Here is a 14,092-nt window from a genome sequence, read left to right on the forward strand (position 1 = left end):
TTGGGGGCACGCAGCCAAGGCCAGAAGGGAAAGGCCTTGGGGCCAGACTAATGACAAGGATTCTTTCTCTCCTCTTCAAGGGGCGAATGGGCCCCTTCTTGGATGCCTCCTCTTCCTCCCTGTCCATCCCCACCACAGTAGCACAGAAATTCCCGAAATTGGTCAGAAGTAAGCACTTCTTAACGTACTGCCTTGTGGCAGGGCCACCTCCTGGTCCCAGTCATGGTTGTGCCTTAGCACACACATAGATGTACAATCCATATACATGTCTACACCACATATGCATCTATGCAATATACATGTCTACACCGTATACCCATCTACACCACATACCTATCTACACTAGGTACGCATCTACACCATATACACGTCTACACCATATATGCATCTACAATATATACCAGTCCACACCATATATCCATCTACACCACATACTTGTCTACACCGCATACCCGTCTACACCATATATGTGTCTACACCATATATGCATCTATACCACATACCCGTCTACACCATATACATGCCTACACCCTATACATGTCTGCGCCATATACCTGTCAATATCATATACCTGTCTACACCATATATGCATCTACACCACATACCCTTCTATACCATATACCCATCTACACCATATACGTGTCTACACCATATACCTGTCTACACCATATACCTGCCTATACCATATACTGGTCTACACCATATATGCATCTACACCACATACCCTTCTACACCATATACCTGTCTACACCATGTCTACAGTGCATGTGGTCTGAGGCCAGTGATGTCGGGAAACCCAGCCTTACGTGACTCAGTGTGAAATGGGTTAATATTCTCTGCCCTCGGGCGTCTGGAGAACTTGATGCGGTAAGGTGAGTGAAGGCGCTGGCTCTTGACACCTGGGCATCTGGGTCAGCAGGACAAAGGCCCCTGCTTGCGCCGGTTGGGGTCCTGCGGAAAGGAGTAGGGTGGGCCCAGCTGGCCGCCTGGAGAGCAGGCACCACCTCCGCGGGAAGCTACCCCTGGGCTTATGCTCTCAGAGCCCTGTTATGTAGCCTCTGTCGCCCTCCAGCTTTGGGTCCCCTCTGGCACACGGGAGGAATCTGAGGCCACTATGGCTCGGGGAGGAGGGGGGGGGTCTCACGGGCTTTATCTGATCCAAGTGCACGAGCTTCACCGAGCGGCCTCGTGCCTGTCACTTACTCTGCCGAGATCACTCGTGTTCACAGGTCGAGGCTGGCGTCTGCGGAGAGGGCTCGTTAGCCTGCTCCCTGATGGCGAGGACCGTGCTCGGGACACGTGTGCACAAACATAATACTGTTTTCCCTTTCCGGTCTCTGCAGAGAGAGTAACCGCACAGTGCAGGTGACCCGGGAGTTCATGGAGTCAACAATGCTATGGATCCGCAGCCCATTTCTAATAACTACGCGTCTGCACCCGATGAGACCGCGAAGCGCCCCCGGAAACCAGTGGGAATGCAGATTGTGGCGGGGGAGCTCAGGACCGAGATCCGGCAGTACCCCCACAGGTGCACTCGGGCTCCCCCAGGGTCGTGCCAGGTGCGCGTGGGCGGGGCCCTGACGGGATGAGTGTCCATGTTTGCTCCGGTTACCTGCTCTGGGACCCGTGCTTGGCACATGGTCCTTCTCCATGGGAGCTTGATGGAGAAAGGGTTACTCTGCTCCCTGGCCTCCTGGCTCCATCGCACGTGTTGTGTGCCTCGTAGAGGGTGTCCAAGTTCAGAGCTGGGACAGGAACCCACAGGGGCAATGACTCACGCAGGAGGGGAGTCTCGCGTTTTCATGACAGCAAAGCGTTTTCATGACAGACCTAAGCCATCCAGGCAGAGCACCCCAGCTCCTGCTTATCAAGAACCTGGACCTGGCTCCTCCCATAATATGCCCAGGAGGGCTTCCTGCCCCCCTGCCCTAGCTACAGACAGGAAGGAGGGAGGCAAGGTGGGATCAAAACCAGGAAGGAAGGAAGGAAGGAAGGAAGGAAGGAAGGAAGGAAGGAAGAAGGAAGGGAGGAAGGAAGGGAGGGAGGAAGAAGGAAAGAAAGAGGAAGGAGGAAAGGAGAAGGAAGGAAGGAGGAAGGAAGAAAGAAAGAAGGAAGGGAGGAAGGAAGGGAGGGAGGGAGGAGGAAGGAAGGAAGGAAAAAGGAAGGAAGGAAGGAAGGAAGAAGGAAGGGAGGAAGGAAGGAAGGAAGGAAGGAAGGAAGGAAGAAGGAAGGAAGGAAGGAAGGAAGGAAGGAAGGAGAGAGGGAGGGAGAAGGAAGGAAGGAAGGAGGAAGGAAGAAGGAAGAAAGAAAGAAGGAAGGGAGGAAGGAAGGGAGGGAGGGAGGAGGAAGGAAGGAAGAAGGAAGGAAGGAAGAAGGAAGGAAGGAAGGAGGAAGGAAGGAAGGAAGGAAGGAAGGAAGGAAGGAAGAAGGAAGAAGGAAGGAAGGAAGAAGGAAGAAGGAAGGAAGAAGGAAGGAAGGAAGGAAGGAAGAAGGAAGGAAGGAAGGAAGAAGGAAGGAAGGAAGAAGGAAGGGAGGGAGGGAGGAAGAAGGAAGGAAAGAGGAAGGAGGAAAGAAGGAAGGAAGGAGAAAGAAAGAAAGAAAGAAAGAAAGAAAGAAAGAAAGAAAGAAAGGAGGGAGGAGGAAGGAAGGAAGAAGGAAGGAAGGAAGGAAGGAAGGAAGGAGGAAGGAAGGAAGGAAGAAGGAAGGAAGGAGGAAGGAAGGAAGGAAGGAAGGAAGGAAGGAAGGAAGGAGGAAGGAAGGAAGGAAGGAAGGAAGGAAGAAGGAAGGGAGGAAGGAAGGGAGGGAGGAAGAAAGAAGGAAGGGAGGAAGGAAGGGAGGGAGGAAGAAGGAAGGAAAGAGGAAGGAGGAAAGAAGAAGGAAGGAAGGAGGAAGGAAGGAAGAAGGAAGGAAGGAAGGAAGGAAGGAAGGAAGGAAGGAAGGAAGGAAGGAGGAAGGAAGGAGGAAGGAAGGAAGGAAGGAAGGAAGGAAGGAAGGAAGGAAGGAAGGGGGAGCCACTGGTTCCCAAAGCGTGACCCACAGATTTGGCTTCTGCTCCAGGAGGGTGAGGGACAGGATCACACATAGGCCATCTACTCCCGACTCACCCACGTCCCACGAAGCCACAGCAGAGAGCTGCTCTGCCGTCGCATCGAGCAGGAGTGCCGTGGGGAGGGGGGGGGGGCCTTGCAGCTGAACCGCGAGGCCATCCTGAGGACCAGCGCCAGTCTACACAACCGCCGGGTCCTCTCCTCGGACAACAGCGGCTGCCGGATGCAGCGGAGGCACTTCGGGAAATACACGAACAACATGAACAACATCACTCGGGTACGGCCTGCGATGCCCGGTGGACGCGGGGCCCACGGCGGGGGGGGGGGGGGGGGGGGAGGGTCCCTGACGGCCCTCGTCCAGAGGCCAGAGCGGGGAGCCCGTTAAAGCAGCCCCTTGCAGTGGCAGAGGCCCCTGGGGGATGTCTGGCAGAGCCCCCTTGCCCAGCCGTGCAGTTAGGAGTGGAGGCCCCGACCCGGGTCACACCTGGCGTCTGGCGCCCCCACATGCAGAGGAATGTCCCCGTCCCCACCCGTGCCTCAGTTTCCTCTCGTGTAAGATGAGCGCCTCATCGGGGGTGGGTCTGAGGATTCCGAGATGATGCCAGTCAAGGCGGAGCGGGGCCTGACCCCCGTCAGCTGATCCTCGGAGATCTCTGCCTGGTGGAAGCCGGACATCAGCTCCCACCACCTTGGCCTTCAGCCCCGTGACCTGGGGCAGGTGACCAGGAGCTCCTCTATGGCTGTGCCGACAGCTCAGAGCCTGGAGCCTGCTTCTGATTGTGTATCTCCCTCTCTCCCTCCCTCTCTCTCTGCCCCTCCCCTGCTTACGCTGTGTCTCACTCTCTCTCAAAATAAACATTAAAATAAACATTAAAATAAACATTTAAAAAAAATTTTTTTTTCATATATGGGCAAACTGTGGTGCAGAGAGGTTCGGGTTCACTCAAGCTCACGTAGCTGGTGTGAGTGGATCTGAGACTCACTTCAATTCGATCCTCTACCTTTGCCCTGAGTGCTTCATTTTCTGCTCTAATGTCTCCTTTTCTGTCTCAATATGACGTATTTGGCCTGACGCCCTCAGCCCTAGAGGATCAACATTAAAAGACTTGTTCTATCCGATTTCTGGGTATGCCGTCACCAGGTGAGGGTGGCTCTAGTCCCTGGTCTGGTCAGCAAAGCTCATGCATTGCCTCCACTCAGAGCTCTGTAGATGTACAGAAGTCCCGTGCGTCTCCTGAAATAACACGAGAAACAGTAAGTAAGGACTGTGATTAAAGACGGGACTTTGGAGCAGCCCTTACACAATGAAACACCCACATGCAACTTGGTGTGTTTCTCACTCCACCTTGTACTGGGGCTGCTTCTCCTCACTTGCGGAGGTTTTGATGAGATGGGGTTACAATTTCTCCTTTCTTCAGTTTTAGAGCCGGGACCCTCCCAGGGCTTTAGAAGCACGTAGGCTCTTTCTTGGTCACGCAAGAAGCACTTACTGAGTGCTTGCTGGGTGCTGCACAGCATGGATGTGTAAGGGCCAGGGCTCTCCTGAAGGACCTCCTGAGCCGTCCCCTGGGGCGCCTGCTCATTCAGACCTAGGGTTAGGGAGCACGGGGAGCGGTGCTGAGGAGAGAGCCTGGGGCTTTGTGCTCTGGGGACGCAAAGCCTGGGAGAGATCAGGGTCCAGTTTGAGGGGTGTCAGTTGAAGTTCTCTTGTCTGTAAGTAAAAGAAAGGGAAGAGGCAGCTGGTTTTGCAGAACACGCAAGCTCCTGGACCGGAGGAGCTGGACAAGAGGCTTGGGCAGGCGGGGTGGGGGCAGGGCAGCTGGGAGTCTGTGGGGAGCAGGTGTTCACAGCCATCCCCCCAGGACTGCCATGAGCTGCCTCTAAGGCTCTGGGTCTAAGGCTCCAGATCCCAGACCAGGAATCTGATTGGCCAGCAGATGGGGGGCTGCCCCAGGATCAGTCCGTGGTTCCTTCCAGAAGACTGGGAGCCCTTCTCGCAGAGGGGGATGTCACTGTGTCCAGGAGGACTCGTGGCTGTGGTCAGCATCTCCCAGTGGCCCCAGTCTGGTCTCTCTTGGGTGCGGGTGACACTCAACATGAACTGGCTGAACCACTAGGAGACTCAATTCCAAGGATCAGGCACAGGACAGAGGGAAGGGAGGACTGTGGTTGGTGCTCAGGGGCTGGAACCTTGATGAGGCCGCCCCTCTCCCTCCCTCGCTCAGCTGTGCTCCTCCCTGCCTGTAGACGCTCTGTCTGCTCCTTACTGGGAAGTGGCCGTGAACTCCTCTGCGGTGCATGTCGTCCCCCCTCCCCCCACCAAGAACCAGACTCAGAATTTCCAGACGCAGGTGCAGAGTCCCAGGGAAAGCTCCTGACTGGGGCTGATAGGAGCTGGTGGCCTGATCCCAGACCCATCACTGTGGCCGAGGGACTGGGAAGAGGTGGGGGCCCCAGCTGCAGCCCAGGGTTCAAAGGGCATGTCCTAAAAGGAGGAAGGGGACGCTGAGGTGCCTTCTGAGCAGGGGGATCCTGGATGACAAGAGGGGAGATGCTGACATCCTAGACCTTAAAGAGAAATCATGACCCTGCCCTGTGATCTTGAACAAACCACGTCCCCTCTCTGGGCGTTAGGCTCCCCATCTGCGCTCTGAAATGGCTGGACCAGAGATTCAGGGTCCTTCCAGCTCTTGGACTGTGTGATCTGAGTCCAAGACTCCCTCGTCCCTCCCCATGTCCACCAGGCTCCCCTCGGTGAGGTCACCTGTTCCTCTTCTCTGCCCCACGGGGAGACTGAGGCCCAGAGGGAGGCAGTGAGGAACCAGAGTCACTCAGCAAGCAGGGCACACGATGGGCATGGACCCCAGTCCAGGATTTGTCCACACCCATTCTCATGGACCCCTAGTAACCCCACCCCCACCCCCCGGCCATCGTCCACCTTCTGCCAGAGCTTCAGGCTGCATACCCGTCCTGCTTCCTCCAGGGACTCCTCCTGGAGCCCTGAACAGCTGAGTTCCCACTTGGCCTCTGGACTCTGGATCCTGACTGCTGGAGTTTCCGTTCATTCAGTGAACAAATGCCTCTTGTGCTGGGCACTGGGCTAGGAGCAGTGACCTAGGTAGGCAAGGACCCTGGACTCACAGAGCTCTCAGACTAGAAGGGGAAGCCGCCAAGCCACCGGACAATGATGCTGATGTTCATGTTAATCCCCCAGCAGGCATCATGGAGGGCTTCCTGGGGGAGGTGACCCCTGCCATGAACCAACTCATCCTACTGTCAAAGTCTAGCTGGACCCTCTCCTCCCCTTTCCCCTGTCAGAGCTCAAAGGCAGGGCTGACTGCCCCTCAGCCACCCTCTTGTCCCCGGAGCCCCACCCGGGCCCTGGCCGCACCAAAGAGACCTCAGGAGTCCACAGATTAAGGAGGAAAAAGAAGTGACTACAGGCCAGATAACACCTTCGTCTCTGATCAAGTGGATCTCGGGGACCGCAGCTCATTTCTGCAGCCAAGTGGCTTCCTAACACTGAACCCCATTATCGAGAACCCCCACCGGTCACAGAAGACGCTGGGCAGGCAGCCTCCCCCACACAGCAGAGCATCCCCTTCCCACTTGCGTGCGGAGCCACCGAGAGTCAACGGGTCTCCTGTGGACGGCTGGCTCCCAAAGGAGAAGGGGCTGGACTGGGGGTGCCCCAGGCCCACTGAATGGAGGTCCCTCCTCCCTGGAGAGCAGCGAGCGAGGCGCAGAGGGCACAGAGCCTCGGGGATGGGGGGAGATCCTCCCGCTTTCCCCAAGCTCACGGCCGCCTCATGAACCATGTGTCTTGTCATCGCCACCATCGTAACCCCCACCGTCATCAGGAGACGGGGACTTGCCTGACTCAGGACTCAAATCCATAACCACCGCCCCGGGACGCGTAGAAGAGAGTTTACAAGCCTCTTGTGCTGCAGTTGCAAGAAGGCCCAACCCCCCCGTCCTGACACAGCCATGTTCATTTGTCCCCCAGGACACGTGGCTGGTGGGCTCAGCAGAAGGCCCTTGTCACTGTGGCCACCAGGGCCCCTGACAGAGGGAGGTCATAGTCCAGCAGGTGCTTCCTCCTTCACGGAGGCAAGACAAGCTTCTGTGCAAGGGACACATCCCTTCTGCTCCCTGTGCATCGGCCTCGGGGCCTCCGGGCCACACCACAGCACCCAGGGCAGGGGAGGGGTCCGGCAGAGCACTGGGACGCTTGGGGACAGGCCCAGGGACGACCACACATCAGACCAGAGGGGAGACTTGCAGGCACCCTTGGCATCGCCCCTGTGGGTGCGGCAGGAGGCCTTGGAGGCTGCCGGACCTAGAATCTTCCCTCTGGTGCCCACCTGCTGTGTGGCTTTGGGCAAGGGACTGCACCTCTCTGAGCCTTGGTTTCCTTGGCCATCAAGTGGAGGCCGTGTCAGCTGCCTCGCGGGGCGGGTGAGGGTGAGGAGCGGAGAGCAGGTGCAAAGTGCCGGGTCCAGACTGGAGGATTGGGGCTCAGAGGGGTCCTCACTGCCGCCCTCCTTCTGTCCCTGAAGGCCATGGAGGAAAGGCCAAGGCAGACCTCCGCTGCGTCCTGCTGTGGCTCCACCACCTGTGTGAGGTCGGGGGGGACCCGGTCCTGTCTCAGCCTGTGACGGTGAATCTGAAGGTAACCGACCCACCCCCGGCCCGCCCTCAGACCCCTGTGAGAGTCCTCCCTGGCTGCGGGCTGAGGCTCCCGCAGGGAGGCCGTGCCACGTGTGAAACCCCCTCTGGCAAAGACCTTGGCAGAGAGATTGTTGAGGGTGTTCTCACTAAAGCCTGGAGGGGGCGCTGGCGGGGGTGAGGGGCACCCCTTCCCTCCTGCCTAGGCTTCTAGGTGTTTGTCTTTTCTCTGGTCCCTCCCTGGGTCACTTTGTCCTGCAGCCGGCCTTTGTCAGCATGCTGGCTGTTTTTCTTCTGCTGGTCCCCCCTGGTCACAAGCAGGCACAGGCCCCACCAGCAGATGTGAAGGCAGAAGGGGGGCGGGCAGCAGTGAAAAGGGCCTTGCCCCCCAGTGCTTTCTCCTGTCAGGGCAGGGAAGCTTCCCCAGAACCGCCTCCACCTCCGGGCAGCAGACGGTCCCTTCCTTTTCAGTGGCCAGAATCGGCCAGTGGCCTCCCCCCACCACCCCCCACAGGAGGCTGGGTCCATGCCCATTTGGCACAGCAATGGTCAGCTATGCCTCGCCTCCTTCCTGGGCCCCCCTGAGCAAATACAGGGAGAGCGGGGACTGGATGTTGGAGGCACTCAGAGCCTCCTCCACCTCCTGGGGATGCTCATCCAGCACAGCACTTGGGGAAGCATGCTTGTCCCGGCCTCAGTGTCCTCATCTGTAAAATGGGGCCGCAGTCCTGTCCGGACTTTGCTGTGAGAATTAATGAGGAGCTGTGTTGTGGCCCTGCCCCTGCTTTGCCTCTGCTCAGCTCTGGGGCCTCGGAGTAGCTCACCCTCCTGGTTCTCCTGTCCCTGCAGGTCATGCTGGGGGGGGGGGGTGCTGGGGTCCGTGGTGGCCGTGGAGGAGCACTCACTGACGGGGACCTCGGATGTGAGCACCCTGTACCGCTGGAGCTGGAGGACACAGGAGCGGTCCCACCACAGAGGTTGGGGACACCCCGGTTCAGGCCATGCTCGGGAACCCCAGCTGCTCCAGCCTGGCTCAGGAGCTGGGCAGCCCTGGTTCAGATCCCAGCTCTGCCCCTTATGACCTGTGTGACCCTGAACAGGCTACTTTCCACGTCTGAATCTGTACCCTCCTGAATCTACCACAGTAGGTTAAGAAAGGCTTCGGGTCCATTTCCACCTGCCAGGGACCCACACAGGTCAATGTGGGGGGACTGTGTCTGCAGACAACCCCTTGCCTCTGTCCTCAGTGAGGCCTGAACTGGCAAGCATATCCCGGGGGGTTCTGACACCTGCCATGCTGCGGTCACACCGCACACAGCATCATCAGCTCCTAGGAACCACAGGCAGACAGCTTCATGCTTCTCAGTCTTTCCCATCTTGTTCCCTGTGCCTGGATCTCCTTTGTCCCCTTCACTCTGGCCAGCTCCTACTCGAGCTTCTGCCAAGTCCATGGCTCGGTCAGGTGCTCCTCTGCTCTCCTGGTCCCACTCTTTCCTTTGTCTCATGTAGCTCCTCTGTCCACTGTACACAACATAGAGTCAGCTACATAGCTGGACACTTAGTCATTTGGGGATGGAAAGATGGATGATGGATGGATGGATGGATGGATGGAGGTTGGGTAGATAAATAATGGATGGATAGGTGGACAGGTGGACAGACGTGTGTATGGATGGGTGGGTGGATGGGTGAATGGATGGATGGATGATGGATGGATGAATGGATGAATAGGTGAATTTATAGATGGGTGGATGGGTGGATCGATGGGTGGATGGATGGATGGATGGATGGATGAATGGATTGGTGGATAGATGGGTGGGTGTGTGTTGATCTATGGGTAAATGGGTAGATCGATAGGTGGATGGATTGGTAAATGGATGACGGATAATGGATAAAGGATGGATGGATGGGCGGATGGATGGATGGATGGATGGATGGATGGAAAGAATAAAAGAAGAAGGAAGGAAGCAAGGAAGGTAGAAGAAAGGAGAGATGGATGGATGGATGGATGGATGGATGGATGGACATATGGGTGGATAGATGGATGGATGGGTGGATGTTGGATGGATGGATAGATGGATGGGTGGATGGATGAATAGGTGAATTTATAGATGGGTGGATGGGTGGATGGATGGATGGATGAATGGATTGGTGGATAGATGGGTGGGTGTGTGTTGATCTATGGGTAAATGGGTAGATCGATAGGTGGATGGATTGGTAAATGGATGACGGATAATGGATAAAGGATGGATGGATGGGCGGATGGATGGATGGATGGATGGATGGATGGATGGAAAGAATAAAAGAAGAAGGAAGGAAGCAAGGAAGGTAGAAGAAAGGAGAGATGGATGGATGGATGGATGGATGGACATATGGGTGGATAGATGGATGGATGGGTGGATGTTGGATGGATGGATAGATGGATGGGTGGATGGATGAATAGGTGAATTTATAGATGGGTGGATGGGTGGATGGATGGATGGATGAATGGATTGGTGGATAGATGGGTGGATGTGTGTTGATCTATGGGTAAATGGGTAGATCGATAGGTGGATGGATTGGTAAATGGATGACGGATAATGGATAAAGGATGGATGGATGGACGGATGGATGGATGGATGGATGGATGGATGGATGGATGGATGGACATATGGGTGGATAGATGGATGGATGGGTGGATGTTGGATGGATGGATGGATAGATGGATGGGTGGATGGATGCATGAGGGATGGGTGATGGTTTGTGGATGGTTGGATGGATGGTGGATGGGTGATGAATAGATGGATGGATGGATTGGTCATGGATGAGAGATGATGGATGAATAGATGTTTGATGAATGATTGGGTAGATGGATGATGATTAATGGATGCATGATGGATTAGTGGATGTGTTGGTATATGGAACGGTAATTGTGTGAATGGATGAAAGGAAGAGGGGTTGGTGGATGGATGAATGGATGATGGATAGATGGATGAATGGTGTATAGAATGATGGGTGGGTAGATGGATGGATGATGGATGGATGAATGGGTGGATGGGTGGATGGATGACGGATGGTTGGATGGATGGATGATGGATGGATGGATGGATGGTGTATAGATTGATGGGTGGGTAGATGGATGGATGGATGATGGATGGATGGATGGATGGATGGATGGATGGGTGGAAGGATGGATGGGTGGATGGGTAGATAGGTGGATGGGTACATGGATGGATGATGATGGATGGATGGATGATGGATGTATAGATGGATAGATGAATAATGGATGGATGGGTGGATGGGTGGATGGGTGGATGGATGGATGATGGATGATGGATGGATGGATAATGGACGGATAGATGGATGATGGATGGATGGATAATGGATGGATAGATGGATGATGGATGGATGAGGGATGGTTGGTTGGTGGATGGAGGGATAGATGGATGGATGGACAGATGGGTGGATATATGGATGGATGGATGGATGGATGGATGGATGGATGGATGTGTGGGTGGATAGGTGAAGAGGATTCCCTCCAAAGGTCAAGTTTAGTGGAACCCAGTAATAGAAAAAGAGCAGGCCCAGCAGATGGCCTGTGTGAGAAAGCTCTAGGCACTGAGTGCTGCAGCCCATTGGGAATGAGGCCATGCATGGCCAGGACCACCTATAAATTACCCTCAAGGGAGGGCTGAAATGCAAGGGGCCCATGGTAGAGTAAGTTCTGGCAGGAGGGGGCAGCCAAGGGCCTGCATCACGGGGTCACAACAGAGTGAGTCAGGTGGGGCGTTGTGGGGGAATGCTGGATGGAAGCATCCTAGGGAAGCAGGGGGCTCAAAGGACAGACCATCTCTGCTCCCCCCGGTGGCTCCAGCTCTCACTCGACACCCCTGCAAGGCACCAAGGTCACAATCCACCCAGAGGAAATTCGGACATTCTTCATCCACTTTCAAGAGCAGTGAGGCCTTGGCAGAGTCTGTGGCTCCAGGGACGTTCCCTCGGCCACTAGAGCCGGCCCCGCCTACCCTCCCACCTGGGGGGTGTCCTCACACACAGATACCCCCGCATCCTCATGCACAAGTCAGTCAGGAAGCCCCACTAAAGGCAGAGGGAAACACCCACCATGACACCTAAGGCACCTGCCCTGCAGGCCCCGCCCCCTCTCTTAACCTGTGTTAAGTGCGGCCTACTGTGTTCCTAACGATGGGATGTGGAGGCAGCATGTGAGGGCAGGGGCCTCCGGAGCCCATGGGTTGCATGGGGGCCTGGTTTCCATTCGGGAAGGCTGCAGGAAGGTCACCCCCAGGCCAGGGCAGGGACTGTGGGAAGCTCAGACACCCCCGAGGCCTGAGCCCCGACAGGCTGGGGTGCTGAGAGCAGACGGCAGAATGTGCTCTATGTGTCTTTCTGCTGTCACTTCGGGGCACCTGGGGGACCCTCTGTGGGCTGTGTCTGAAACAGCCCAGGTACAGGGTCTTGTGTCCCGCTGTATCCACTGTAGGCTTCTCGAGGAGTCGCTTGTCTTGAAGTTGAAGTGTGGCCGAGAAGAGAGGCCGCTGGACACTGTCCTCTGGGAAATGTTGCTGACACCAGTTCCAGGACCGTGAAGGGTGGGGGAGAGGATGGCAAGGAGCACGTGTGAGTCTGGCTGAGTCCAAGGGGCACCTCTGACCCTCACCTGCCCCGGCTAGAAGTAGGGCACAGAAGTGGGTTGCCCAAGCCGAGGATTCTGGAGTCACACCAAAGAAAAAGCCACAAACTCCTGGCAGGGCTGCAGGTAGAGGGAGCGGCACCCGGGGCATGGGAGATTTCAGGAGTGTGGGAGGCTCTCAGCACATACCTGACCAGGTCACTTCTAACAGGTCACCTCATCTGGACCCTAGAAGGAACAGTCAGAGATGACCCACCTCACACCCTGACACTCTCAGGATCTGTTTGTAATAGAGATCCTTCCACAGAGCCCGGGGCCAGACAGGTGCTCCAGAACTCAGGATTCCTTAGATTTTCGGGATAAACAGCACATGTCCTGTGTCAAGGAACACCTAGCATTGGATCTGGGGCAACACCTGTGATTAAACGTTGCTATGGGCTGAATTGTGTCCACCCCAATATGTGTGTTCAAGTCCTAACCCCCCAGGACCTTAGAATATGGCTGTATTTGGAGATGGGATATTTAAAAAGTTTATTAAAGTAAAATGAGGTCGTGTGGGTGGGCTCTAATCCAACCCTTATTTTATTATTTTTTTAATTTTTTAAGTTCATTTATTTATTTCGAGAGAGAGAGAGCAAGCAGGAGAGGGGGAGAGAGAGAGAGAGAGAATATCCCAAGCAGGCTTCACAACTGTCAGTGCAGATCCCAATGCGGGGCTCGATCCCATGAACCATGAGATCATGACCTCAGCCGAAACCAAGAGTCGGACATGTAACTGACTGAGCCACCCAGATGCCCCTAATTTTACCGGGATATTATAGTTACACAGTATGGTTTATGTCTCTGTGTGGTAGATACGTGTAGAGATTTTTAGGCACCAAAAAGTTTTGGGAGATCCTAGCAAAATTTGTCAAAAATACCCAAGATCTGTGTTTTCAGGAGCAGATGGGACTAACAGATTATGGCCATTGTTCTTGAGCAGGTTGTGGCAGTGTTCATTGTTCACGACAACTATGAATTGTAAGCAACCCAGAGATCCATCCACAGCAGCGTGGAAAAATAGAGAGTGCAGTGGGTCTCCAAGTGTGGTCCCAGGACCAATAATACCAGCATCACTTGGGAAGCTGTTAGAAACACAAATTATCAGGTCCTACCTCGGACCAAACAAATCAGAAACTCTAGAGTGGGCCCAGCAATATGGGTTTTAACAAATTTTCAAGGTTATTGTGATGCATGCTCAAATTTGAGAACCACTGCCAAAGGGCAATCAAAATGAGTGAACTATATTTGCAGATTACATGATACTATACATAAGAAACCCTAAGGATTCTCCCAAAAAAACTACTAGAACAGATCATTGAATTCAGTAAAGTTGCAGGACACAAAAATCAACGTTCAGAAATCTTGTTGCATTTCTATGAGCTAAAAACGAAGCAGCAGAAAGAGAACTTAAGAAAACAATCCCACTTACAATTATACCAAAAATAATAAAACACCCAGGAATAAGCTTAACCAAAGAAGTGAAAGACCTGTATTCTGAAAACTGCAAAACAGTAATGAAAGAAATTGAAGATGACACAAAGAAATGGAAAGATGTTCCATGTTCATGGATTGGAAGAACAAATATTCTTAAAATGTCTATACTACCCAAAGCAATCTACACATTCCATGTAATCCCTATCAAAATGCCAACAGCATTTTTCAATGGACTAGAATGAACAATCCTAAAATTTGTATGGGAACCACAAAA

At 54.4% G+C, this 14,092-nt stretch overlaps 1 protein-coding gene across 1 annotated transcript in view; it reads left to right on the forward strand.

Moving 5' to 3' along the window:
• Positions 1-11,653, forward strand: part of MAN2B2 (mannosidase alpha class 2B member 2) — a 34,118-nt gene extending 22,465 nt beyond the window's left edge. The window contains 7 exon segments of the mRNA XM_042984801.1: positions 1,344-1,384; positions 1,387-1,538; positions 3,067-3,324; positions 5,792-5,801; positions 7,517-7,729; positions 8,582-8,692; positions 11,589-11,653. Of these exon segments, the coding sequence (XP_042840735.1) occupies positions 1,344-1,384; positions 1,387-1,538; positions 3,067-3,324; positions 5,792-5,801; positions 7,517-7,729; positions 8,582-8,692; positions 11,589-11,653 (850 nt within the window).
• Positions 11,654-14,092: the final 2,439 nt, after the last annotated feature.

Source organism: Panthera tigris, chromosome B1 (genome assembly GCF_018350195.1).
Source record: "Panthera tigris isolate Pti1 chromosome B1, P.tigris_Pti1_mat1.1, whole genome shotgun sequence".
NCBI lineage: Eukaryota > Metazoa > Chordata > Mammalia > Carnivora > Felidae > Panthera > Panthera tigris.